Source organism: Penicillium crustosum, assembly GCF_028827405.1.
Source record: "Penicillium crustosum strain IBT 35664 chromosome Unknown utg000005l_segment0_segment0, whole genome shotgun sequence".
Classification (NCBI taxonomy): Eukaryota; Fungi; Ascomycota; class Eurotiomycetes; order Eurotiales; family Aspergillaceae; genus Penicillium; species Penicillium crustosum.
In genome coordinates this window covers 457,691-484,827 of record NW_026623126.1, presented here as the reverse complement: position 1 = coordinate 484,827, position 27,137 = coordinate 457,691, and the positions used below count along the sequence as shown (strand labels likewise).

The 27,137-nt window shown below is 48.0% G+C and overlaps 10 protein-coding genes across 10 annotated transcripts; 8 read left to right on the top strand and 2 right to left on the bottom strand.

Annotated features, from left to right (window-relative positions):
- Window positions 1–119: 119 nt before the first annotated feature.
- Window positions 120–1,874, bottom strand: N7487_010866 (complex I NDUFA9 subunit family protein; the record flags this gene model as incomplete). Its single annotated transcript, XM_056878596.1, has 7 exons — window positions 120–615; window positions 668–826; window positions 879–1,023; window positions 1,072–1,163; window positions 1,226–1,320; window positions 1,374–1,436; window positions 1,583–1,874. Coding segments are annotated over 7 exons (1,284 nt in total), but the record flags the coding sequence as incomplete, so codon positions are not given.
- Window positions 1,875–4,271: 2,397 nt separating this feature from the next.
- N7487_010865 (HIT family protein) lies at window positions 4,272–5,314 on the top strand (the record flags this gene model as incomplete). The annotated part of the gene is made up of 6 exons (XM_056878595.1): window positions 4,272–4,311; window positions 4,432–4,514; window positions 4,689–4,757; window positions 4,962–5,054; window positions 5,117–5,131; window positions 5,207–5,314. 6 exons carry the CDS (start codon window positions 4,272–4,274, stop codon window positions 5,312–5,314), a joined length of 408 nt encoding a protein of 135 aa, XP_056723914.1.
- Window positions 5,315–5,642: 328 nt separating this feature from the next.
- N7487_010864 (CRAL-TRIO domain-containing protein) lies at window positions 5,643–7,425 on the bottom strand (the record flags this gene model as incomplete). Its single annotated transcript, XM_056878594.1, has 4 exons — window positions 5,643–6,118; window positions 6,169–6,268; window positions 6,319–6,360; window positions 6,409–7,425. 4 exons carry the CDS (start codon window positions 7,423–7,425, stop codon window positions 5,643–5,645), a joined length of 1,635 nt encoding a protein of 544 aa, XP_056723913.1.
- A 407-nt stretch (window positions 7,426–7,832) lies between these two features.
- On the top strand, window positions 7,833–8,675 carry N7487_010863 (DASH complex subunit DAM1; the record flags this gene model as incomplete). The annotated part of the gene is made up of 4 exons (XM_056878593.1): window positions 7,833–8,144; window positions 8,223–8,274; window positions 8,339–8,390; window positions 8,462–8,675. The coding sequence occupies 4 exons, from the start codon at window positions 7,833–7,835 to the stop codon at window positions 8,673–8,675; spliced, it is 630 nt and encodes a 209-aa protein (XP_056723912.1).
- Window positions 8,676–9,535: 860 nt separating this feature from the next.
- On the top strand, window positions 9,536–11,364 carry N7487_010862 (uncharacterized protein; the record flags this gene model as incomplete). The annotated part of the gene is made up of 7 exons (XM_056878592.1): window positions 9,536–9,599; window positions 9,653–9,889; window positions 9,943–10,050; window positions 10,109–10,434; window positions 10,485–10,913; window positions 10,971–11,180; window positions 11,245–11,364. 7 exons carry the CDS (start codon window positions 9,536–9,538, stop codon window positions 11,362–11,364), a joined length of 1,494 nt encoding a protein of 497 aa, XP_056723911.1.
- Window positions 11,365–13,841: 2,477 nt separating this feature from the next.
- On the top strand, window positions 13,842–16,103 carry N7487_010861 (40S ribosomal uS14 domain-containing protein; the record flags this gene model as incomplete). The annotated part of the gene is made up of 5 exons (XM_056878591.1): window positions 13,842–13,994; window positions 14,070–14,093; window positions 14,229–14,271; window positions 14,359–14,736; window positions 15,753–16,103. The coding sequence occupies exons 1-5, from the start codon at window positions 13,957–13,959 to the stop codon at window positions 16,101–16,103; spliced, it is 834 nt and encodes a 277-aa protein (XP_056723910.1). The 5' UTR covers window positions 13,842–13,956.
- A 3,079-nt stretch (window positions 16,104–19,182) lies between these two features.
- Window positions 19,183–21,178, top strand: N7487_010860 (Ytp1 family protein; the record flags this gene model as incomplete). The annotated part of the gene is made up of 4 exons (XM_056878590.1): window positions 19,183–19,462; window positions 19,554–20,506; window positions 20,566–20,937; window positions 21,005–21,178. 4 exons carry the CDS (start codon window positions 19,183–19,185, stop codon window positions 21,176–21,178), a joined length of 1,779 nt encoding a protein of 592 aa, XP_056723909.1.
- Window positions 21,179–21,989: 811 nt separating this feature from the next.
- N7487_010859 (dienelactone hydrolase family protein) lies at window positions 21,990–22,937 on the top strand (the record flags this gene model as incomplete). Its single annotated transcript, XM_056878589.1, has 4 exons — window positions 21,990–22,080; window positions 22,136–22,461; window positions 22,544–22,661; window positions 22,735–22,937. The coding sequence occupies 4 exons, from the start codon at window positions 21,990–21,992 to the stop codon at window positions 22,935–22,937; spliced, it is 738 nt and encodes a 245-aa protein (XP_056723908.1).
- A 492-nt stretch (window positions 22,938–23,429) lies between these two features.
- Window positions 23,430–24,770, top strand: rbd2 (rhomboid protease family protein RBD2). Its single transcript, XM_056878588.1, has 6 exons — window positions 23,430–23,752; window positions 23,815–23,952; window positions 24,013–24,094; window positions 24,148–24,213; window positions 24,264–24,385; window positions 24,439–24,770. Exons 1-6 carry the CDS (start codon window positions 23,560–23,562, stop codon window positions 24,654–24,656), a joined length of 819 nt encoding a protein of 272 aa, XP_056723907.1. The 5' UTR covers window positions 23,430–23,559; the 3' UTR covers window positions 24,657–24,770.
- A 246-nt stretch (window positions 24,771–25,016) lies between these two features.
- Window positions 25,017–27,049, top strand: N7487_010857 (GPI-anchored transamidase subunit GAA1; the record flags this gene model as incomplete). Its single annotated transcript, XM_056878587.1, has 4 exons — window positions 25,017–25,315; window positions 25,377–25,615; window positions 25,668–26,509; window positions 26,564–27,049. 4 exons carry the CDS (start codon window positions 25,017–25,019, stop codon window positions 27,047–27,049), a joined length of 1,866 nt encoding a protein of 621 aa, XP_056723906.1.
- Window positions 27,050–27,137: the final 88 nt, after the last annotated feature.

Here is a 27,137-nt window from a genome sequence, read left to right as displayed (position 1 = left end):
ATTGGACCTTTATTGGATCTTTTTAGGAACATTGAAGGCAATGGGTTCTATACAAGTTAGAACTTTAGTTTACGGGCTTGTCTACTGGTCTACTGTATACTATGTTCGTACACCACTCATCCACAAAGGAAATCGACTTTGGTCTAGGAAGGCTTATTTACACATTAAAAACACAAACTACTGATCGTCCAGCACGTGCAGGTACCGCTTGTCCTCCTGGCGCTCGCGCTCCGTGGAGGGAGGTAGATCGTAGTAAGAGGCACTACGGTAGCCCTGCAGGTAGTGGAAGGTCAAGTTGGCCAGATCGGCGGTCTCCTCCATGCCGAGGTCCTTGAAGGTCTTGGCTGTCGGGTCAATGACCTGGTCGATGAACTCGCGCTCCACCTCGTCGGCGGACAGAGTGTGCCACCACAGGGCCTTGTTGATGTAGTGGGCGAAGGGCTTGAGAAGAGCCTTGGGGACGTTGATGTGACGGCGCTTCTTGATGATTTCACGGTCGACCAACTCGGCGATCTCGGCGGTGGAGTAGTTCTTGGGGCCGTACAACTCAAAGGTTTGGCCGGCGGTGCTGTCATCGTGCAGCATGCGCTCCAGAGCGGAACCGACATCGATGGCCTGGATAGGGTTAGTTCAATGCAGCTTGTCCGTCTTGGAGGGGATAACTCACGTGAACGGGCCAGTAGCGCTCCTGCATGTGGTTGGAGGTGAAAACGTTGCCCACCTTGGCCAGCTTGTGGAGCAGGTTGTCCTCGAAACCGAACATGGGTGCGGGTCGCACGATTGTAGTCTCGGGGTAGATCTTGCGGACGATCTCCTCACCCCATGCCTATATGTCATCAGCACTCTCGTTCTTGTATAGTTTCCGTGGATATGCTAACCTTGGTACGGAAGTACTCGGAAGGCGAGTCACGGCTAGCGTTGTAGGAAGAAACGTGGATGAAGCGGTCGACATCGTACTTGGCAACAGCGTCGGCAATACGTTCGACACCGTCGACGTGGACATCCTCGTAGGAGAAGTTCCTGCTATCGTCAGAAACCACGTATTCATGTATATCACACACTTCAACTCACTTGGTGGGATATTGGCGACCGACAAGGTTGTAGACAACATCGGAGTGACGAACGCTCTCCTCAATGGACTGGGTGTTGCGCAGGTCGTATTCCTATACTGGAGTCAGACACCCCCCTCAATTTCAACAAAATATGCGGTAGTAAGGCTCCATACCATGAACACAACACGTCCAAGATCACCAGTGACCTTCAAGTGTCTCTTGGCCATCTCCTCACGGTAAGGAATGACAACGGTGCATCCCTGGCGAGCTGCGGGCCGTTAGTGCATGATCCAATTGCAGTACAGCAGACCCTCAACCTACCAAGCTTGTTGACAATGTAGCGACCGAGGAAACCAGTAGCACCAAAGACGGTCGCAGTGTGACCTAGAATCGTGTGAGCATGTCGGACCGAAGGGTAGCGTCAAAATGGAAAGGCTTAGCTACCTCCAATGGAAGAACTATAGGAAGAGCGCGTCAGCAAGCAAGAACAATAACCCTATCCACAGCACAATTGATCACTTACCGGCCACCCTGGACCTTCACGAGGGGCTTGCCAGTCCGGGTGATGCGGACATCCTGAAGGTTGCGCTGGAACTGAAGCTGAACCCGCGGGACTGGCACGAAGGGGCGGGCCCCCAGGGCAGTGTTGATGGTGCGAGACTTCTGCATGGTCTCTGGCTGAGTATATCTCTCGAGACCAGCGAATTGGAGCGGAGTGTTGCCAAGAAGGGCGTGGTGATGTGCGAGGGTCTTTCGCAGCGTCAAGTCGGAAGAACCGCACGGGACTATCGCGCTAGTCCTGTTTCGGGAGTACGGACCACCACTTTAACAAATCACTTTCTCGTCTTTCTTTCTTTTTGTTGTTTTGACTCGGTTGATATAGTGGATTCTAGTTGTTCATTTGGTTTGGAGTTAGTATACTAACTAAAATCTATGGGCTTGCCCTATCTACAACCTCTGCAGGAGAAAATCACCGTTTTGATCTGACAACACCTGGACTGTGATTGGATGTTCCCCGGGCTTTATTCATCCATGTCTATCCAGCAAGTATCACTACGTTATGTTCTTCTATACATATGTAGGCAATTGAATTATAGCTAGTGGATGTCCATGTTGTTCTTGATGACCGTGCTTGACCATTATTATTCATTGGTGCACTTGTATTGGGGCTGTTCTGGTCTAGAATGTAAATCTCGCCAACCAGCTTTACATGACTATTGCGTGGATAACCAGTTTATAATAACAGGTTGATAGTAACAAGCAAGAATAGAAGTTATACAACCACATATCAACATATTCACCATCGTTTACAGGTTATGTACCATGAGGGATAAGAATGTTACTAAGGCCGTCTACCCTCCAGGACTGAAAGTATGGTATACACCCAGACTGCACATATATACATTCCTTCATCCATCGACCAACCATTTCACCAACCAATCAATACCCTAAAAATATGCATACAGTCATGTTGCATGAGTATTTGCACCCCAGTACTTCCGTCACTTCACCGCTATTCTATACCGCCTACCTATTCCTACTAGTATACTACGCGACTACGCGCAGCGCGCAGTATACTAGTATTATACAGGCTATTACCCCCTCTTCTTCCTATTTTTTTTTACCTTTCTAACTCTTTCTCTATACTCTACTACTATGGCCCGTGGCCCAGAGCTTCCACCGCACGTTCGCGAGCGTATATGTGAGCTAAAACGCTCAGCAAAATGGGGTGCTAAACGTATTCAAAAGCACGCGTACCCTCATATCCCTCTTTCAACTATTCATTACACCTTACGCCAGGAAACAAAGCGCTCCCATGGTATCTCAATGCCTCGCCTTGGTGGTCCAAGGAAGCTTACTGAAGAGGACCGAGATCGTGTGTATGATGCTATTCAGTCCCGTCCTGATATTACGCGTGAGGATCTACTTGCTGAGGTCGATTATAAGGTTAAAGCGCACTCAATCTGGCGTTTAACCCACGAAATGGGCCTTCGAAAATGGCGGAAGATGAATCGACCCTATCTTACGCCTATTCACGCTGCAAAACGTCTTAATTGGGCCCTTACCTATCGCCACTTTACACCTGAGGACTGGAAAAGGGTCTTTTGGTCGGATGAGACTACAGTTGAACGTGGACAAGGTGCTCGGAAGGAGTGGACTTTTATTCCTCCTAAAGATCAGCTTCAAAATCGGAATTCCGGTATTCAAATGACACTCTCGAAAGGGAAGCAGTCAAAACAGATGTTTTGGGCCTGTTTCTCAGGTGCTCCACGGAAAACTGGCCTTATTCCTCTATACGGAGATCCAAATGCAGAGCGGAAGGGTATTACAAAAGAGGTTATTTATAGTCTCTACCGTGGTATCCTTCCTGCCTTACTTGCAAATGAAGATGCTATCTTCCAACATGATAACGCACCTACACACACTGCGTATATAGTTCAAGAACTACTACGCGAGATAGGTGTAAATGTTATGGATTGGCCTCCTTATTCACCTGATTTAAACCCGATTGAGAACCTCTGGGCGTTATTAAAGGCAGATATCTTAAGGCTAAGGCCTTGGTTACGAGAGATGCCTAATAATCAGGAGACCTGGGCCGAGCTAGTAGATGCAGCGCAGTATGCATGGGAGAATCTGACAGTGCACCACTTTGTAAATTTAGCAGAGACTATGCCGCACCGGGTGGAAGAGGTTATTAAATACGAAGGTTGGCATACTAGTTACTAGCTAGTTAGTTAGGTGTTTCTAAATGAGAAGTTTTAAACGGCAGAAAATAAGTGGGGCCTAAGCCTTCCGAGGTACTGGGGTGCAAATACTCATGCAACGCCACTGTACATGACAAAAAGCATGATCGTATATGAAAAAGAACTGACATACATACACAGTTAAAAAAAAACAAAAATAAATGACCGCTGTGTCATTGTGTTTCCAAAGATTTATGAGAGGAGTTTTGTGGGCAAATCACGGCCATCTCTGGTAAAAGGCAAGAAATGGGTTCTGCACTAACTTGTCCCACTCCTCGGATACTAAACTTTTAATTGTCTTATAATATACCCCCATTGCTATATTGGTGGGGCCCGGATACGAAACGGTCGGAGTTCGAACCTCGTCAGTAGATTTAATTTCGTATGTATTATTATATGTGACCCCGCATATTAATTTACTATCGAGCTTCAATTCGAATTCATTTATCAAGACCTCTTAAAAACACCGTCCAAAATGTCGTCCGCTGCCTGTATCTTCTGCAAGATCATCAAGGGTATGTCTAGTCTTCACACCATATCGACATGTCCACACATGAATGTCTATCGCAATATTCAACTCGACACGTCATAGCAAAACATGGGTTGACTGACATGCTTCTTTGGGGGTTCTACAGGAGATATCCCTTCATTCAAGCTCTTTGAGAGCGAGAAGGTCTTCGCCTTTCTCGACATCCAGCCGCTGAGCCGCGGTCATGCGGTGCGTATTCCATATTTCATACGAGTGCTCTTTCCGAGGTCCCCGCATCCGGCGTGTTACTCGTGGCGGGGGCGACGGCGAAGTTGTCCAAGCTGCGGTGATAGCCTCAACCAGCAATTTAGGACATGGTAATTTAGAATAAAGGAAAGAAACTCATATTGACACCATGTACAGCTTGTCATCCCCAAATTCCACGGCGCAAAGCTGACCGATATCCCCGACGAGGACTTGCTTGAAATCCTGGTAAGTGGATGAGAGAACAACCCAGGGCGACGAAGAAAGTGAAAACGAGTGTCAATTTCTTCAATCTCTGGTTATTGAGTTCGATTACATTGCTACGAGGACCTTGGGGGATTTCGACCTTGTGGGAAATCCCGCAAGGTCCCTCTGAGACCCGGAGCTGGATTGGGCAACAGGGTCATAGCTAACCGAGATGTACGCCGGCAGCCCGTCGCGAAGAAGATTGCCAAGGCCAGTGGCGCCGAGGATTTCAATATCCTGCAGAACAATGGAGCAATTGCCCACCAGGTTGTTGGTCATGTGAGTTTGAGTTGAGGATATCTCTAATAATTGTGGCGGTACTAACTAGACCTCTCCAACAGGTTCACTTCCACATGGTATGCTCATCTTTTGGATAATATTTGGTCCTATGCTAGAATCCACCTTCGGAGCATACACTGACAAGACAATAGATCCCCAAGCCCAACGAGAAGGAGGGTCTGACCATTGGCTGGCCTGCCCAGGAGACGGATATGGATAAGCTCAAGGCTCTTCACGAGGAGATCAAGTCGAAGATCTAAATGGCTATGGCTTAGGATAATCCTCAAGCGAACTCGATAAGAATGGAAACCGAGTTGTTTTGATGATTTAGAACACCGTAAACCTTTTGTCGAAGGATTGTAGTGCTAGTTTGAGTAGATGGAGTTGCTAGAAACACCGAAGTAGGAAGTCAGTTTAGATATCAGAAGCTTTGCTCTTAAATGTATACCAAAATGTTCGTATATCCTCTAGTTAACAAGAACCAAGTCTGTATGTTACAAACATGCAAAATCAAGACTCTAAATATCTAGTAGGTAAGCATGGAAATCAACATTACACATATCGCCCAACTCATGTACCCTGCACAGCTTATGCCGATGCACTCTCCGCTTCTTTCTCCGAGCCAGGATAGAAGTTAATCTTCCCACCGCCCTGGACAATATTAAGTCTGTCGTAGAGCGAACGAGCCCGGACATACGGGTCAAGAACCCAGTAGTGCGTACGCAGCTGCTCGATCAAACCCTTCCGCTTCTCCTCAGCAGCAGAGGCAGCGTCAGTCTCCTTCTTGAAGCTGGCGCGGATCCACTCAACGGTGGTATCCTGGATCTCCTGGGCGAGCTTCTGGCGCTCGGCCATCAGGGTATCCCGAGTTTCCTTGTCGGCCATCTTGGGGTTCTCGTTCTCCGGCACCTCGACGTATTTGTATTCCCAGTCTTCGTCACCCTCGAGCTCCTTCATGATCTGGCTTGGGTGGATGAAGTTTTCGAGATCCTGGCGGTTCTTCGTGAAGTGGATCTTTGCTGCCACAACTGGGTCGAGCCAGCCTTTGATCACGCTCCAGATGCCTAGGTTGGGTTAGAAAGGGGTGTTTCGTATGGGGTGTTAGGATACGGACTTGAGAATAACCAAGGGGCCTTGTGGATGAGCACTGCTCCGAGAGACTCGGGGTAGTTGGCTTCGAAGCACTTGATCATGAATTTCACGGGGGCGTAGTCCTGGGAAATATGAGTATATAGCGTGGACAACGTTGAGACAAAAAACTTACCATGTTGGCCATTCCGAAGTCCGTCATATCGAAGACAATAGTCTGCAAGAGTCAGCTACCGAAACACAATCCTTATATCAGGGTACTTACCGCAGTCTCGATCGGCGGCGCAAGCAACAAACGCGCAGTCTCAATAGTATAAACAGTAAACCGCTCCAAGCCTTCATTATCCTGGTCACCAGCCTTATGCAAGCGCACACGGACAACACAGATGGGTCGACCAGCGCGATCAACACCGTGTAGGAAACTCTTACCCATACGCATCTGCGTCAGGAAATCATCACCCTTCTTCTTCTCCTTGGGATCAGAGCCCTGCGACATCTTCACAGCCGACGCCTCACCGTTGAACATGATATCGTCGTCGACATGCATTTCCAGCAGTCGCCAGCGCATCGTGGAAATCAACATAACAAGCGCCTTCTTGGTATCCCACTTGCGCGCACGCAGGAACCGCAGCAGAAGCGAGTCGGGGTTATCACCCTTAACCATGCTCCAGAACGCTGTGCGAATCTCCTCGGGCTTCATGTCCTCCAGTGCCTGCTTGAACTCCTTGGACTGGCCGTACTTGTCGTCGCCATCGGCGACGCTGATTGAAGATACGCTAGAAGCGGTGCCGCTCTTCGTGTCCTCGTCGTCGGCGCGGCCGAAAAGTCCCCACCGGCCCTTGGACTTCTTCTTATCCTGGGCTGGGGCGGGTGTCGCGGCTTCGCTGGTGGCGGTGGATGGGGGCGCTTCGAGTCCTTCAAGTGTGAGGCCGAAGACTTTCAGTGTCAGGACCCAGAATTCCTTCAGCTTGACTTCTTGCTCTGGGGTGAGGTTCCCGACTGTTCCGGGGGCAGGTTCGGCGGGCATGGTCGCGAGGGTATCGATTACTCCGAGGGAGGGTTTTTGAGGGAGTAGGGGCTGCGAAGTGAATGTGTCTTTGGGATTGAAGTATCTGTCCTGGAGCCAAGCGCCTCCTCCAACGATAGCGAGTGTAAATGTAAGAGTCCAAAAAGATGAAGCCTTCTGGTGTTCAGGGTACGTGGAGAATGGTCGCGCGAATGAATACCGAGCGACAGGGAACTTGGCCGAAGGATAGAGACGGCGTAGGATAGTACCACGCATAAGCAGTGTAATTGAGGTGATATGGTGATATGAGTGAGCCACTAGGTCTTAGCCCTGGGAGGGAGGGAAGAAAATGCGAGAGCGGAATCAAGGATATGACGATGCGGGGAAGATCATCTCCTAAAATAGATAGATATGTGGTCTAGAATAATGTATTAATTTGAGACATTGATTCATATTTACTTTGAAGTCCATCACTAGTATATATCTTGTACAATCCACTTTTCATCGCAAAGTTGCAAGTATAAAAGTGTCGCGTGAGAGATCTTTCCGGGGGAGATCAACAATCCCAAACATAACCCACTCAACATCACTCGGACAACCCACCTGTTTCGCAATAACAACGCCTATTATTGTTGTCTCATTGTCTCTCACCAACACATTGCATTCTAAAACACATCACAGACATGGACGCACCTCGATCATCATCGCGCCCGAGACCCTCATCCAGGCCCACAACCCCTCTACGCCCCAGCTCGCGCTCTTCATTACGGGAGGCCCACGGATATGGGAATAGCATTGGAAATGCAGGATACACACAACCCGCCATCAATGCCTTGGAGCCTCAGTTCGCTGAGCTGGCCGATTCGATGGCAGATCTCGAGGCCAATTTCATGCACTTGCAGCTGATGCATGAGAGCCTGACGCGCTTCAGTGAGAGTTTTGCTAGTTTCCTCTACGGATTGAATATGAATGCGTTCTGTGTGGATTTCCCAGAGGTATGATCGCAGACGCGTCGCCGATAGTTATGGCAGTAGTGACAGTGCGTGACTGGGTTGCTGATTCGTTCGATGCAGGCTCCGATTCCAGACTCGTTCAAAAAAGCTAAGCAGGATGAAGAAGAAAAAGGTGCGGACGCTCTCTGTGGGAAATACCTGGATCTAGTGGTCGGGGTTTGCTAACAGCCATCCAGAGGCGGAATCAGAACCAACACGACCGATTGATGACGGCGAGATGACCTTTATGTGAGTCCAGAGAGCGATGCGACAAATCCTCTACAGGAGAACACTTAAGCTAATGCGTTCTTACGTTATAGGACTACGGATACAACCTTTGTCGAGAATCCCTCGAACACCACCACCACCTCCTCCTCCTCCTCTAGACCGACGTCCAAGTATGCTGCGGGCTCACGAGTATCGTCGCGTGGCACTGCCCGTGGTGCAGCAACCAGCCGGTATACTACACGAGGCACTGCGCGTGGCGCTCGTCCCAGCGCACTGCCTCGGGGCAGAGGAATTGGGACTCGGTAAAGAGCTGGACAGTCAGTTCATGCTATATGTCTGACTATTGGCGTCCAAGAGCTGGACCTTTGCCCCCAGCTTTCACCTACAATGGGCTAGCGCATCTCCCTTATGATTTCTTAGAAATGACCATTGAATGAAAGTATACCATGTCACTCAGAGGTTGTGCAACATTAAAATCAACCCTATATACTTTAATACCAAATAAATACTTCCTATCCAAAATAAACAAATAAATCACGAAGACCTGCTTCTGCCAGCTTCTGCCATTGAAATTGCTTGTCCGATCTCTTATCCGGCGGTAAATCGGTAAATCGGGGTCAGGCGAAAAACCACCGCCCGATGGCGAACTCACCTCCACCCGACTACTTTTGAAACCTACAGGGAACCTTGACCCCATTCGTTGGAGAATAGACTTTTATATTTATATTCATTGCTTTTGAATAGGGTCTTGTTATCTGAACTTTGGCTGTAACGTCAAATCAGGTCATTCGCAACCCTTTGTGGACTGTATAGCTTCTCTCTGTTCGTCTGCTATTGTCCCTATTCACTTGCTTTTCGTAAGTCCAATTGTTCTGTGACTCTCTGATTGATCATGTTCATTGATTTCTATTGTTTATACAGTGCAATGCTGGCCCTATTCAGAAAGGGTCCTTGAGGCTGTACCGGGTCTCTTTATACCCAGCCTTTCTCTCTCCCTTGGATAGCTCTCTTTCAACCTCCTCTTCTTGTCTCCACGTGGATAGAAGTCTGGAACTTCTATTAACGTGTTTTTACTCACATATTTTTGTGTCGGCTTTTGAACGACCCTAACCTTCTCCATTCCATCCTATCTCTCTTACTCTCTCTCTTCTCATCCAACCATCCTAATGTCGCTCACTATGGCAACCCTCGATTCGGTCCAGCTTCTTTCCGAAGCAGCTTTTGGCTGTGGTAAGAATTGGGAATTGCCGTGACTCATTCATGCCCAGCTGACCTCCCGCTAGTACATCTTGCGTCTATTCTCTCCAAAGACGAGAAGACTGCTGGCCAGTTTAGAGAGGCATTCTGCAGGCAATACAAATTGCTAGCTCCGTTCTCAAAGACAGATACGGTAGCTGCTCCAACCACTGGCCTCCGAACTGTTGAGTCCCTCAAGCCAAAGTATCACTGTTTGAGTTGCCCAGAAGTATGTCTGGGTTCCAAGCGAGCGGAACATACTGCGGCGACTGGGCATGCATTTTGTAAGTCAATGGCCTTTGACTGATCGGGTTGTTTCACGCTTACACAATGGCAGACCTCGAGTCTCGCAACCGCTTTGTCTTTTGTGAGAAGTGTGTCGATTTTATCTATGACCACACCCTGGACAGACTCCGTGGCCCTTCTGGCAAGTTTGAAGCTATCGGTGAGTCTCGAGCAATTCCAAATTCATCAACTTGTGGACATCTACTAACATCTGGTAGATGGGCGATCTATTTGGGCTGAGGACTCGGCCTCTGAGGTCTACGTTAAGAACAATGCTTACAAGAACCCATGCGCCATCCGCGGCGCTCGTGGTGTCTGGAACATGGGTCAAACATGCTACCAGGCTTCTATCTTACAGGCCATGCTGCACGACCCTAGCCTCACTGCCTATTTCCTGGGAGGCGGCCATGATGTCCACACATGCATGATCAAGGACTGTCTCGCCTGTGCAACGGCTGAAGTCTTCATGGAATTCAACAGCGCCGATAAAACCGAAGCAGTCTCCGCAGCCGTGCTTCTTCACCATGGTTGGCAGAAATCCAAGGTACGTCGAGGTTCAACTTAAAACAACAGAACTTGCTAATTAGTTTGCAGGAAATGCGTGGATATCGCCAGCAAGACGCCCATGAATACTTCCAATTCCTTGTCAATGAGCTGCACTCATCCACTCCCGGGCACGTGGAGAGCTATGACAAGCCATGCAACTGCTTCTTCCACCAGATGTTCTACGGCGAACTGCGCAGCAGCGTCATGTGCCACAAATGCGGCCAAACCACAAACACCCATGACCCCATGGCCGATCTTAGTCTTGATGTGCAGCAGCAACACAAGAAGCGCAAGCTCGGTCGCTCTACTTCTTCTACTACTGGAACCCTCCTCGGCTGCCTGGATAGCTTCACTGCCCCTGAAGATCTCCACGCCGATGCTGCTTACCACTGCGAGAAGTGTGGTAACACTCCCCAGCGGGCTTCAAAGCGCCTGCAGATCCGCAAACTCCCTGTCATTCTTTGCATGCAGCTAAAGGTTTGTTTGGTTTTCTGACTGCCTTGAAATGATGATTCCATGCTGACATTTGTATAGCGTTATGAACACTCCTCTAACTCTTCTGAAAAAATGAACGGTCATATCGACTTCCCTCTGTCCGTGAACATGCTGCCCTACACTGTCAGAAAGGACAACCTCCCTGTTGACATGTCCAATTACATGTACGACCTGTCCACCGTCATTGTCCACCAAGGAACAATGGACTCTGGACATTACTATGCCTATACCCGTATTGACAACGACAAGGTTTGTTCCACTACCTAACATTTGTCTCTTGTGTTTGTGCTTTGCTAATGAATTGCCTTTATAGTGGCTACTTATGGACGACAATAAAGTCACCATCGCCGGTGTGGCGGAAGTCCTCCGCCAGGATGCCTATCTCCTGTTTTATAGCGCCCGCCATCTCCGGGCTGAGAAGGGGAAGAAGTAAATTCCATACGCACAGAACAGACCGCAGATATGATTTAGTCCAATTAATAAGTCTCATACGTCGCTGGTCACTTCATTCCTTCACATATACTGATATAGGACTATCTTATTGTAGACCTAAAAAGCTAGTAGAAGACTTCAGGAGCCCTGGACGTGCACAGGATACCAGCTAATCCTGATGACAGGGAAGACAATTCACATTTTATATCGTTCTCTAGCTACTAGAGCGATTTCTTTAATGTTGCAAGTGAAGCGGGAACCCACAATTTCAGCCAGTCGTCCTCGTGGCCTAAAACCAAATCTCTCAGTGTCTAGTTCGAAACCGATCCCATTGTTCGCCCCGCCCCAATCTAACTCCACTCGGAGACACTGGAAATGTCAATGTTGTTGAAAGTAAAAACTATTCAACTAGCCCCCCTGATTGATAGCAAATCCGTCAATTCTAATTTGTAGCTCTCGGTCTCGAAGCACTGGAATTCTAGGCTCTGAAGCACGGATTTGCCTTCCCAAATGAGTGGTTTCTAACGAAGCTGGAGTAGGTAGGCTATATGAGTGGCCCAACAGAGCTGATTGTGGTCAAAATGAGACTAGAGAGATACTGAAGCGAGCAAAGTGTGGTCGATTTTGAGCCAATGATGATGAGGCCTGATGTCGGTATATGAGCGGCTGTAGTACCTTCTTGGTGTGTCTTCTTGAGGTGTTAGGTGTCAGATAGTAATATCGAAACGCCGTTAAGAATATGTAAGTGTATTAACATGGTAAGTGGTCATTGCGATCAGATGCCGAGTCGAGGATTCTTTTCAGTCCGGCATTGAAGTTCATAGTATATTTCTGAGAGCGTGTGGGTCATGTCGAAAGGAACACTAGACAGACTTCCATTTCTTTGTCAACTGGTATTTTATACAGGTCCCCTTTCGAAACCACGACCTTGCACCAAGCTTCTGTTTACTTCAGAAATTTTGTTGGCAAGGGCAAAGTGCATCCTGATAACCAAACAGACATGCAGTAATGGACGGCTCGGATTCAGGGCCCATCAGGATATAGACCTGTAAGGCAGGATGAGTGCACCATGGGCACTGAAACCATCAGTTGACAGCCATCATTCTCACAGATATTGGCTCTGGAGCTGAATGGATGGCATGAGAGTGGATTAAACAACTACGCTCGAGGACCTCGAAAGAATGCTATCTCTAATATGAGTATTTCTAATTCCAGTTTTGTCTGCGTGTAGACGCTCTGTGGGGATTTGTTTGACTTCTTTTGTTCAACTGGGAATGGTTGGTATATATACCTGACAGATTCCGTCAACTCGGTCATCCACAAGCTTACTCTTCTGTTGAGTGCTTCCTCGAAGCGGGTTGGGGCAACCATGTCCATACGCTCCTCCCTCAATATTTAATCGTCGCATTTCTGGTGCACTCACTTGACGTGGTGTTATTGACTGATGTTAGAGCATGGATTGCATAAGGTGTGGTTGTGGGTATCATTCGAGATTAGTTGGCCGGTGGAAATGGGAGGATGGTATTGAGGATGCTGGGGCTCTCGGGAGATGTGAGTTTCCAAGGTAACAAGAAAAGAGGAGAGACGAATGGATTTGTATTCTCTGCAAACGACTTGGGCTAGCTAAATAACTATTGCCAGCCTGACAAACAATGCATACGTCTCAACATACTGGGCACACACACCAATACGTAAGGGGACAAAGATCGTTTTAGTCCAATGTGCTCCATTAGGGTGCTTACCTTCTCTCTACTATGTTCTCCCCGAACTAATGATTTGTTGAAAGCATGACCTTTTCCAGAATTGCTTTTTTGCCTCTTTATGTTAATCACCATGTTTCTTCGACAGTCTTCCATGGTTACAAGCGGCAACATCGACCCTCCGATGTGCTTTCCTGTGCTTATTATGATTATCCCAAAATGTGTCATAAAATTGACATTTTGACCTTGCCCCGATCCTCATATCTAGTCTAGCCTAGTGGTTTCATGACTGTGGGGAAGAAGAAGCACCCCGGGTCTTTGGAAACGGATAGAGACAGCGATAGAAGGGCGCTAACTCAAGAGGAGGCGAGTTTCTTTAGCTGTACATGAAGGATGTTAATATCTCATCCTATTTTCGAAGTACATAAATTCAAAGGATAGTTACTGTTGACCCTGCTATATTACAAAGTGATGGCTTTATGCACATAATATTATGAATCCCGCCACTAAAGCTAGTATGTTATATGTACAGGAGCAGGTTATATTATCTTTGTGGATTTATTGCTCTAATTAATTTCAAATTCATGTCAAACTATCTGTCAATAGCACGCCCCAAATAGAAAGGTCAGTTAAAGACATCAATCTTGAAAATATTGAAGTATAAGATTTAAAGCCTGAGGCACCGAGATGTGGTGATCGCCTTAGTCACATGATCCACCAAAAAAAGCTAGCGCAACCCAAGCGAGTTGGCCCGTGCCCTATTCCCCATTGGGGCAGCACACAACGCAAATTCCAACCCTAACTCCTGTCTCCGTTCTTAACGCCCAACGCCAGCGACCCTCGTCCCGTCAACAACCCCGTCAACTCCCAGGTCCCGCCTTTAAACCTTCAAGATGACTCACGAGAGCGTTTGGTACAGCCGGCCCCGCAAGTAAGTCGAAACCGCACGCACACACCAGGCACTATATCGAAAAAACGAGCGAGAAGCTAACAACAATTTCGATAGGTACGGCAAGGGCTCCCGCGAATGGTGTGTTTACCCTACTACAATCCCCCGATGAACGATCCAGTCGACACCGAGAAAGAAACTTGGAGGAGGCCTGGATGGAATCGAAAATCGATATTTAGAAAAGAAACGGACTTGCTAATATTTGTGCGCCTTCAGCCGTGTCTGCTCCCACCGCGCCGGTCTGATCCGCAAGTACGGAGTAAGGAGAAACCGATACCTGGAGCATATTGCGTATTGCAATATGTGACGTGACATGGAATTGTGTGGCTAATACGGATGGTTTTAGATGAACATCTGCCGTCAGTGCTTCCGTGAGAAGTCCACCGACATCGGTTTCACCAAGGTTCGTTTCAATTCCTCGCTCGACAGTCCCATCCGAACCCATTCGAATATCACACAAACACCTTCTTCCGACATGAAAATCCAATCGACAATCGACAAATCTGCCACCACTATCACTACCACTACACATACACCCTGCAAAAGCACAACACTAACCACAAGTTTCTCAACCTACAGTACCGCTAAGCGACCAAAAAAACTGACTCCCTCCTCTCGAACTGTTCGCATCCATGAAATCCATCCACGCACCCGGCTCGACTACGGTAGCGTCCAGTGGAGCAATGTTTCAGACGAGCTCAAAAATGGCGTCTTTGATGTTTTTGTGAATGGAGGAATAGACATCGGGCCTGCGTGTCCGGTGTCTCGGGGTTGCGAATCACCAGATCTTGGCTCCGAGGGGAGGATTTGGGGTTGTTGCATGGAGTGTCTTGAAAAACGAGGATTTATGTTATTTCCCTCATCCTGGTTTTTTCTTAACAATTTCAATGACGGAATTTTTTCTCTGGGAATCATTTCTGCTCCGGCTTGCCGTACAACTTGCTCATGATCTGGATGAGCGTCGCATGCTTTCGCCTGGCTATTCTTCTCCCTGGATTTGGTGTAGCTTTTGATGTGTGGCTAGGTGAGCCTATTGGGGTGCACCGATGATACTTGGGCCCGCGAATTCTTCGTAGCGGCTTCAATGTCGGCAGATCAGATACATTTGGTCCGTTCTGCTTATAAGCACGTCCTGGTGCCTCGGCTGGATGAACAATCTAGATGATAGCACATGCGTTGTAGGGCCCTTTATGGCATCACTATCAAACAATAGATCATTCTTATGCATCAAGGTACTAGGTACTCTTTGATGAATGAAACTGACATGTTCTTGTGAACTTTTAGATGTACATTCATACGTATCCATGGATATATTTACCTAGGTATATATGCATATGTCCCCCCATTCTTTAATCATTTCGTACCTAGAAGAATAGATTTAGTTGCGAAATGAGCGGTGAGTTAGATGTCTTTTCTTCAAGATCCTTCTTATTTATTCTACCTACCAACTGGGCTTTTTCTACGGAGCAATTAAAACTCTAGGAATGGGAGATTATATACAAAAGGACATCCTACTTATCATTATCAATTATCAATCGTCAAAGGTTATACACCTAATACACCTATAAAGACATACATGACAACCTTGGAAGTATAAGATGTACCTCCCGAGGTCCAGGTCCTTAGCCAATAAGCGATTATGCTTAGCACCTCCTACTATGGCATGCAGTAGCCCACTGCTAAATCGAATTCAGGGGCGTGTTGTCCTGCGCGACTATGGTAAACCATTAACAACGCAAGCTCTCGCCCAGCCTTACTTGCCGCATTGAAGGGCAGCATTACAGGACATCAGTCTTTACAACAGCAGGAATCCTTCACCGAGATATTTCAATCGATAACACCATGATCAACGAAGATAAAGAGAACCCTTCATGGCCGTCATTCTTGATTGATCTTGATCTGGCCATCAGAGAACAGCGAGTCGATGTCTCGGGAGCAACTGGAAAGACCGGCACAAGGCCATTCGTAGCAATTGGCGTGCTTGGCGAGAAGCATTCTTCTGGGTGCTCTTTTGGATTTGCATCCACTGCGAGGCGCCAGGCAAGGGACGAGTTGTTCCATGGTTTGACCAATGGAACTTTATGGATATGAGGATGTTAGGTGCTCTGAAGAAAGGCGTGATATCCGATGAAGCGGATTTTGTGATGATCGTGAAGGATTACTTCACGAGTACTACCGGCCACTGATTCCATGCGTTAATACACTTCGGAAGGCGGGTTTTCCTTATAAGAGGTGGGTGCAATAAGAGACAGGATTGTATGATCAAATAAAAGAGATCCTACGGGCCGCCCAAGAGGCCTGAGTCGAAAACAGTCCGTCACAGAGCCACAATGTCACCGTTGTGTGATCATCCTTTGGGCTATAACACCAAGAAGGGAAAAAACGGTCTTCAGTATAATGTCTCTCTCATATCATGAATCAAATAGATCGGATTCCAATATGAAATAGTAGTCAGGCTGCGGGGTCTCGGGAGCGCTTCAGAGGTAGTGTATACTCCGTATATACTATGTGGTTTAGCGTCTTGTACAAAGTACTTCTAGCCTGAGAGTACTTTTAGTCAATCTGCAACTATCCAACTGTATGCGTGTCCGTGGACAAGTCCTGCACCCTTGGCCACACGGGATCTCGAGGTATTCACACTGTGCTCATTGGTCGCCTGTGATTCCCATTACCCCTGGGAAACGGCAAGATGAGAGCCGGGGTGCGGATAGCAGCTGTGCCGGACTTCCGATTAGTCAGGCTTCTCAACTGGGAAATATTTCTTGGAGCTGTACTCCGTGGACGTGTAATATTTGATCAGTCAAAGCTTGGAGATTTCACGGAACTATCCACGGATAAAGGTCTATATATTTGTGATGTTTGCATTCTGAGAGCTGAGGACCCTGCATTGGTAATCACAAGCGGATACCTGGGTACGATGAGAAATCGAGGTATGCAGTTGTGGCGCCAGGTCACACCGTCTGATTCTAGCCGGGGACAGCCGCCATGAGGGCATGAAAAATCACGGCGTTAGAAACCACCGAATGAAATACATAGAGCGGGCGGATTTAAGGTTATAGCATGAACACGCGTGAGTCATATTGACAGCTTACGGCTCATGCCCTACGGAGTATGTAGTCAAACACGAGGTAGGAGACATCTACATACTCCACTTTGTACGGAGAACGAGTATATTAGTTACAACTTGAGCTCGGAGCTCGGATGTAAGGCGGAGTTTGCATTCCGACATAGCACTCACTTTAGCTGATTAGCAATTATTCAACGCAGATCCTAAGGACGTGCAGGTGCGTGGTTGTAACATTACAGCCTTTTTCAGGTCCCCCGGATGCCCACGGATGCCGATTCACCAATCGCCAAGATCGGGCTCGGGCTCGGCCTTGGCCTTCGCCCCGACTTTTTGTCAAAGCCCAGGTGCTCGATTTCTTCTTTACTACTGGGGGATGACGGTTCATGGTGGGGTTTGTAGGAGAGTAGAAGGCGTCTGTGATAGAGTAGAATATAGTGTTGTACGAAGTATGGAGAACGGAGTACAGTGGGGGAGTGCTTGGCGAGGATATTGCTATGTCGAGTTGTACAAGCTTGGACCAGGATGGGTTAGGACACCACATGACGATATGCATCGGGGATGTGTTGATACATATTGGTGGCTTGAATATATCAGCTTTTTTTTCTTACCTGGTTATGTTCTAGGGAATACGGAGTACTATGTCACAATATCTGTGTACAAATTTTATGTGTTGGGGGTGCAAGGACCATCCTGCGGTCTTGCATTCGGATTATCACGGAGACGAGCGAGCTACTACTGGAGGAAGATACCTCAATATCACCTGTTTGGGTAATAAATTAAGGTGCCGGATTTCCGCTTGAATTTGTTCTTATTGCTCTGTTTTTGTATATCCGGGCGAGAGTCCGGCACTCAGTTTCCATCGTACTATACGCCCCCACTACGATGGGGCCAGCCCAAAAATGCGGCTCGGGAAACAAAGCGAGACCGAGACAGGGATATGAAGTACGAAAGCACCTGACAAGGTATGCATACATATGTTGGCTCTCGATGATTGGAGGAACAGATCCTTGATCATCTGCTTCGGCTTCAACGGTGAAAGTTGCCTCGGAAGTCAACCTGAGATAGTCTGAAAGCCAAGCAGGCTGGCATATTTTTACATGCTCATCCTGTCTGTACTGGTAATCTGTCAACCTAGTAGGCATACATCGAATGTAAGATGTAAGAGAACGATACTGAGAAGGGAGATTAGGCTGGTTACCGTCCAAATAAGGTAACGATCGACTACGTCATTGGCCCAGGCGCTTATATTTTTCTGTCCACCGTACAGAGTACAATATGCGTGTGGCATCAGATGCAGGTCTACATACAGCAAAGGCCCCAAGTATGGCCTATGTAGTCATAGTTCCCAGCCTCCCGAACTCGTGAAGTCACCAAAATCTCCACTAGAGGCTCCCGAGACACCCGAGTGAAGGGAAGAGCCTAAAGGAAGAAAACATACCAAGGACTCTGACTTCAATTTCCATGATTCAGTGTACATCTTTATAGTCTAGATCGCAAAGGATATGTATGGATCATATGAGGTCTCCTAGCATATCAACCTATACCTAGGCTACATAGGTATCACCCTATAACTAAGCAGAAACGAAGTAATCCTGAATTGGGCATATCAACCCTGAGGGTCCTCGTTTCTTCCACGCACTTTTAATTTTCATTATTCAAATTAAATTAATTTTTTTTTTCCTCAAAAGCATTGGAAATCGGCACCGGCGAGCTGGTTTTTTTATTTTTTTATTTTATTTTTTATAATTGATTTTTCTTTCATTTATTTCATTTAGCTTTGGCCGGTACTTCATTCCTAAGCCCCGCCTGGACTTTATATACAGCAATTCCCTCCCAGACTCTCATACTTCAGCCCTACCGCTTCATACATATAATCTGTTTGGTTCGAATTACGGGTAGTCCTGTCTAGACACAAGAGGACTTAAGAAAAAAACAAGAATAAATACGGGCCCAACTATTCAGGTTGACAGGTTCGCTACGTCACGATTCCATAGAGCTTCGACCTCAGCTGGTTGGAGCTCTATATCCTGCGACCACTTGCATTCTTTTGCACATACAAACGTACACATTATCATTCTTGCAGTATAACACATCTTCCCTCAAATGCGGCCTATAACTACTCGGGTCGCATTGGCGGCAACGTTCACTCTGTTTCTCGCATCCCTCGCGACCGCGCTTCCACACGGTGATGAATCAATGGACATGGGAATGGACATGGGGATGAATATGAACGCAGTCACCGACGCGCCCCAACCTACGACCACCACAATGCAAAACAACACCACTGGTCCGATGAGCTATTTTGCATATAGCAAGCACTCTAGTACCATTATAGCTCACATTGCTCTCATGGTTCTGGGATGGTGCTTCGTTCTTCCTGTCGGTAAGTGGCTCTCGTGTTGTTGCGCTCTGAACGCGAAGCAAAAAAAAAAAAAAAAAAAAAAAAAATAGACAAAAACTGATCCCTCTAATAGCTGTCATGCTGAGCATTGCGCGTTCATGGCTCGCGATTCCATCACAATTCCTCTTCTTGGCCTTCAACGCTCTCGGTGTCCTCCTCGGGGTTATTTATAACAGCCAGACCCCAGACCTCTACGAGAACAATGCTCACCACAAACTCGGCTGGGTCGCGACGTGTGTTGTCGGCGCCCAGGTCGTCCTGGCTTTGCTCTTTGCCTACGCTGGCCGCGGCGAGTCGCACGCGCCCTCTTACCATCAACACAATGCGTTCTTGCCTGTCGCGACCGACGACCATGATCATGAGCGCGTTTGCCTCACCGATGCGATGCGTGAGCATCGCTGGTCTCGCGATAGTGGCCAGGGTACCGATAGTAACTCGCCTTCTATCCATAGCCCTGGATCGTCTTGTGGGTCGCCTACCGAATACGATGGATTTGAAAAGCCCGACGAACTTCCAGCAAGGGATGCCGGTCATTACGGCTGGATTCAACACACCAGTGTTGGTCGCTTCCTGTCCAAGACTGTCCCTGGTCTGATCCCCAGCCGGGTACTCCGCGTTCTGAATGTCGTGTATAACATCGTTGATCGTGTCATTCTTCCATTCGGATTTGCGACTATTGCGACTGGAGCTGTGACTTACGGTGGTATCATGAGGAGCCGTGAGATCTTCAACGGGCTTGCGCACTTCATCAAGGGTGGTATCTTCTTCTGGTATGGTATCCTGACACTTGGACGCTATATTGGTTGCTGGGCAGACCTGGGTTGGGGCTGGAACAAGAAGCCTTCCGCGGCTATTGTCGGTTGGAAAGCCAAGGTTCCATCGGGTGAAGCTACAGAGTCGTTCGTCATTTTCCTATATGGCGCGACAAATGTTTTCCTCGAGCACCTCTCCAGTGCGGGTAAGGCATGGTCTGCTACAGATCTCGAGCACGTTTCGATTTCCATCTTGTTCTTCGGCGGCGGTCTGGTACGATCTCATCTCCTTCCCCACTCTTTATAAGAATCAATTTGGCTAACATAAAATAGGCCGGTATGCTTTTCGAATCTAGTTGCATCCGTGACTGGGTCAACAGCACCATCCTCCAAACCCCTGCCCATGCTACCTCGGATGAAGCCTGGACGCCACCGAGGTCGCAGAGTGTTTCTTTGAACCCCATGCCGGCCCTGGTCATTATGTTGCTTGGCATGATGATGGGGTCGCACCACCAGACTAGCATGACATCGACTATGGTACACAAGCAGTGGGGTAACATGCTGGTTGGGTTTGCGCTGGCGCGCGGAATGACATATGTTATGTTGTACCTCAAGCCACCGACCTCGTACCTCCCGGCTCGTCCTCCGACAGAGATCATTGCTGCATTCTGTCTTATCTCGGGAGGCCTGATTTTCATGTTGAGTGTAAGTGCACATACCCCCCACATAAGCTTTATGGCCTCACTGAAGAGCGTGACTAACATTGCTCTAGACCCGTAATGTGATTGAAGCAATGGAGTACTACGAACTGGACGCAATGTTCACCTTCACTGTCGGTCTGGGCTTTAGTGCTTTCATCATGGCTTATGAGGTCTTGGTCATTGCCATCAAGGCCTGGGCTGTGAAGCGTGCCCAGCGTTCACGGCCCGACTTCCGCTTCAAGTGAAAAATTCGCGACATGTTTCCTTTGATACCCCCCCTTTACACTTCTGAGGCTTTTGTTTCATGCCGGAATATACGGAGTCATTTCGTTTTGTGAATTCTTCATGCGACATAATATTCCCTGCAGAGAAAGATACCCTGGGAAGGACAGTGCCTTGGAAACCCTCGGACATGATATTTTGTGACGTTCTGTGAATGGATTAATGTGGTAATAATGGTGGGATTGATTGGGACTGGATATCCCGGTCTCCCAGATGATATATGCAGTACAGATGTTTCTATGAATGCAAGTTCCCTTCAAACAAGACAAGCAAGAAAACAAGTAAGACAAGACTGTCCCGGAGTTTAGCAGGGCTAGATTTTTTTATCCCCGTCCACCGTGCCGAGTCCCGGTTACGATGAGGCAATTAGATCCCCTCCTGTTATACCATTGTAGATGAACAGAAGCCATATACATATATGCAAGCTATGCATTAAAAGCCAATTCGATACCATCGAGTGTCAAATCCGCAAGATTAGCCTTAGAATGAGAATATACTAACAAAGACCCAGGAAATCTAAAAAGTTGAAGAGCTCCATGAGGGGTAAGTGGGGTATTAAGATTAAGACGCAATAGAACAGCCAGTCTGATTGGAAGAAAATGATATCAAAAGGAAAATGTCCCTTACCCGGAGATACCAAGGCTGAAGGGTCAGGTCCGAGACGTACGCATCCGAGAAGACATTTATAAGCTGTGGGTAACCCTCTATTGCTTACACCAACTTGGAACAAAAAAAAAGCTTCTTCACATTCTATATACCCCTCCTCACATAAAAATGGCCTCCAACCCTCCCGGCGCCTGCTGTGCCTCTGGCTTCAAGCACGAAGGTACTCCCACTGGCGAGCTTAAGGATATCGGCGGAGGAGGTAAGATACTCAATTCCCCCAACTACAGCCACTTGTTAACCAAGCTATTCTCTAGTCAACGCCTATATCGCCTACCCTAAGGAGAAGAACCCCGAAAAGGCTATTATCATCGTGGCCGATATTTACGGCATCTACGTCAACTCCCAGCTCATCGCTGACGAGTTTGCCAACAATGGCTACCTGACTATCATCCCGGATATTTTCCAAGGTGACCAGCTTAGTATCAGCGACATGCAATCTGGCAAGGTCGACCTAGCTTCATGGCTCCCCAACCACCAGCCCGCCAACGTTGAGCCCCCCATTTTGTCCACTATTAAGTACGCCCGTGAGACTCTCGGCGTTAAGCAGATCGGTGCTGTTGGCTACTGCTTCGGCGGTAAGGTATGTATTTACAGTCCAGATCTGAAGATCTAATCTCTGAAAATATACCCTCCAAACTTTGGTGCTAACAATCTTGGTTTAGTACGTTTGCCGTAACCTCAAGCCCGGTGAGATTGATGTCGGTTACACTGCGCACCCCTCGTTCGTCACCCACGAGGAGCTCGGCGCCATTAAAGGCCCCTTGTCTATCGCCGCTGCTGGTACGTTGATATTTGCTATCTCAATTGAAAGGGAAAAAAAAGCATCAAAGGCTAATTTCGCATGTGTCAACAGAGATCGACTCGATCTTCACTACTCAGCTTCGTCATGAGTCCGAGGATATTCTTATTAAGGCTGCCCAGCCCTGGCAGATCAACCTGTTCAGCGGTGTCAACCACGGCTTCGCTGTGCGCGCCGATCTGAGCGATCCCAAGCAGAAGTGGGCTAAGGAGCAGGCCTTCTGCCAGGCTATCGCCTGGTTCAACCAGTACCTGTAGATAAATTAGTGGATTTTGCATATAGACGCAGCAAATAGTGATATGCAATACTATTTGATCTCTGATGAATAGATCATTATAACAAGGAGATTAATTGGAATAAATCGGAATCGTCACCCCGAGCCTTACAGTTGCGCGGTTGGTCTTTATCGCGGGGCGTAACTTCGCGAACAAGTCGCCTTTAATGGTCCCGCGGGTCTCCCTCGATCTCTCTTCGAGTTTAATGTTTATTTTAGATTGTTTTCCGATCTTGTTTCCGATCTCGACATTCGGAGTTTTACTCGTTTCTAATTAGGACTTCCTTTGTGTCTTGTTTTCGATTCCCATCAAGGATCGCGTGCGCCTTGTGAGTTATCCCTGGGCCCGGCCCGGAACTTCGACTTAGCGAGGAAAACAGAATCTAACGATTGATCTTCCTTTCCCCAGTCATTAATTGTTGGATCCGCCATCCGACCCTTGAATACATTGTGAATTCTTATTACCTGCTCCGACCGCAAATCCTCTCTTTCAGAGTCACGGTGTTATCCCGACTTGCCAGCCCAACTTTACTCCCGCCCTGAGTGGTTTCGTCACTATATTTATTCGGCAGTGATAGTAAACGGAATATCAGCATTCAGAAACCATGGCGACTCCCGCCGCTTTGCCCCCGTTACCTTTTAATCCGGGTCGCATACGAACATACCTCCTCCGACTACCGCTGTTCACCAGACTGGTGTTGCTGGTCATTCTGGCCTTCTGGCTGCTTGAGTTCCAGACCATATGGAGTGTTGTGCAGTGGGGTGCTTTGATTCCAGAGGAGATTAACCTGGGGACTAGTATGTTTGATTCCATGCCACAAGAGAATATTGGGCGTATGCTGACTTTATGGTGTTACTAGTGTACCGACTGAACACTTATCCCATCATCCATACTGGCTTCTTCCATGCCTTCTTTAATGCTCTGGCGGTTACACCGCTGCTAGAGCGCTTTGAGGCCGAGCATGGCACTTTGACTGCCATTGCGTTGTTTATTGGACGTGAGTGCTCTGGGTAAACGCAATGCTTGTGGCCATTTTGACTAATGTTGGACAATTTAGCTCTCTCGACTGTCCCTGCTGGTCTTTATATCTTGATTGAGAGGTTTATCCTCCACAGAAATACTTCGGTGGTCGGCGCAAGGTATGTTTTAGGTCACCAGGTTGAATGTTTCGGTAACTGACCGTTGAATCCAGCATCTGGGTTTTCCTGCTTCTCGGCTCCGAAGCTATCAAGACCTACAAGTCTCACCCCAACTTCAGGTAAGATTCACTCGGAACTAACTGGCTCTAATCTTGCTAACGCCCTTTAGCCTTGGCCCGTACAAAATTCCCACCTGGACTTCACCCCTGTTCGCATGTGTCGTTGTATCTATCCTCATCTCGAACGTGAGCTTCCTTGGTCATCTCTGTGCGATTCTTGTTGGATACCTCCGTGAGTTCCATTCTCTAACTTTCCCTTTTTGTTCGCTGCTAATTGTCATTTAGTCGGCCTCGGATACCTCAAGGTGTTTGTGCCCCCTGAGAAGGTCCTCCGCTGGATCGAGGGCAAGCTGAACCTCCTGGGACGCCTACCTCACTACGTCTCCGTCGACCAGAAGACCTACGGTCGCTATGGAGTTCTCCCAACCACCAACCCTGCCGGCGCCAACGGCAACCAAACACCCATGAGCTACTTGGGATCTACCCAGCGCCTTGGAGCATGATTCCGGATATTGACGCATTCTTCATTTCTCATTTTTAATGTATATTTTCCACCATAGTACTTTATATTGTTGCAGACTCGGGGGACATTGAATAATAGCATAGCGCGTGCATACTCACATTTAATTTGCATGGTTGGTCTCTGTCGGTTGGCGTAAATTCCACTTCTCCGCGCATAAACAACGGAGCTCTCGATCTCCACTGTTGACTTGTAACACTCCAGTTCAGTCCAATTATTTCCATTCATTTAACGTATTCGCCTTCGCGGCACGGGACCTAGTTTCCCGATGGTCATTATTCAATGGCGTTGAAATGTGAGCAAGCTGGAATACCACCTGTCCTTCCTGACCCCAACTAACAAGATGCCAGCCGCAATCCGCAACTTGGGGAATAACCCCCACCTCATTTTCGTTCGCCTCCCGAATCTCCTATCCTTTCTTTGCATTGTCGTCGGCGTTGTGTGGCTACTGCTCCTACCTTTGAACGAGTACTCCCGACAAACCTACATCTCCGAGAATGCGCTCCTGCCGGGCCAAGTCCATGCGTATTTCACCGGAAGCGAGCAGAACATCTTCCGAGGTTATAAGAAAGAATTGGAAGGATTGTTGAATGATGGACAAGCGAGAGGCGGCCAAAAAGACGAGGCGGAAGTGACAGCGGCGTAGGTCGAATGAACCTGGTACAGGTTGGACTATCTGGACTATTCGCTAATACTTCAACAGGGTCTCGGACAAATTGCAGTCAATCTTGCAAGCGGCGGGCCTTAAAGTTGCCACGCAAAAATACGAATATACCTCCGCTGGGATTACGCACCAGGGAGAGAATACTTATGCTATTATCCATGCGCCGCGCGGTGATGCCACGGAGGCAATTGTCCTGGTTGCGCCATGGTTAACGGCTGATGATAAGTTGAACCTGAATGGTGTCACTCTTGCCTTGACATTGGCGAGATATTTCAAGAGTGAGTTTCGTGGTTGCGCTCCTCTAGTCTGGCTACTAACAGTTGATGCTAGGATGGTCATTATGGTCCAAGGACATTATTTTCCTAATTACCCCGGACAGCAAAACTGGAACTCAGGCTTGGATCGATGCCTACCACGATATGCACCCGGCTTCGGTACAGCCACTTCCTTTAAAGAGTGGAGCGTTGCAAGGAGCATTGGTTATCGAATATCCATTCGATCACCGGTTCCAGACGCTCCATATTGTATATGATGGAGTCAATGGCCAGCTCCCCAACCTCGACTTGTTCAACACAGCTGTAGCTATTGCAGGTGGCCAGATGGGCATCGGGGCCAATCTACAGGAAATGTGGAGTCACGACGACAGCTACGAGCATCGTCTACAGACCATGTTCCGCGGTATGACCAAGCAGGGTCTCGGGTATGCCACCGGCGCACACAGCAGCTTCATGCCGTATCATATCGACGCCATCACCCTACAGACAAAGGGCGAGGGGTGGGAGGACGAAATGGCTCTAGGCCGGACGATTGAGTCTCTTTGCCGCAGCTTGAATAACTTGCTGGAGCACCTGCACCAGAGCTTTTTCTTCTATCTGCTCATGCAGTCCAACCGTTTTGTCAGCATTGGAACTTATTTGCCCAGTGCTATGCTGATCGCTGGAAACTTCACTATCATGGCGATTGCCCTCTGGATTCGCACTGGGTACTACCCAGAGAGCAAGCCAAGTGCCAACCCCAAGAATGAGAAGGCACCTACCGAAGAGAAGGAGAAGGAGAAGCCCAATACGATTACCATTGCGGAACGACACCTTGCTCTACCACTCTCGCTTGTTGTCGGGCTCCATCTACTCGGCCTTGTCCCGCTCTGGGTATTTAATAATGTCTTCCACCAGGTGAGATCTACTAGCCTATAACCACGATAATAATAGCTGCTAACAAGTCTACAGTACTTCACAACTACCACCTACATCTTCGTGGTCGTGGACATCATCCTCCCCCTCTTCCTCGCCGCAATTCTCTCCAACGGCCTCGGCCTATCAAAACCAATCATCCCCCAACAGTACCACCTTATAAAATCCTTCTCCCTCCTCCTACTAGGTCTCTCCCTCTCAACCCTCGCCACTCTCAACTTCTCTCTTTCTTTCATGATTGGTCTACTCTGCGCGCCGCTTAGCTTCGTCACTCGCCTGCGAGGCTCCACGCCATTCCGTTTGGCAACTTCCAGTCTGGGCCTGGTGCTTCTCAACCTTCTCTCCCCGCCAACTGTTCTCCTTGGAGTCTGCTGGTATATGGGGGTCTCTGTCGAGGCTGTCCTCACCCAAGCCGCTTTCGGTTGGGATGTTTGGGGTATGTGGACCCAGGTTGTTGTTTGGTGTGTGTGGTGGCCAGCCTGGTTGATTGGCTGTGTGCTTCTGGGGTCGTCGATGTTCTGATTATATTGTTGTACATTGTTGTGTCATGTGGTTGCCCCATTGGTCCAATGATATAGGATATTAATAAATACAAGTCCATGCTATAACT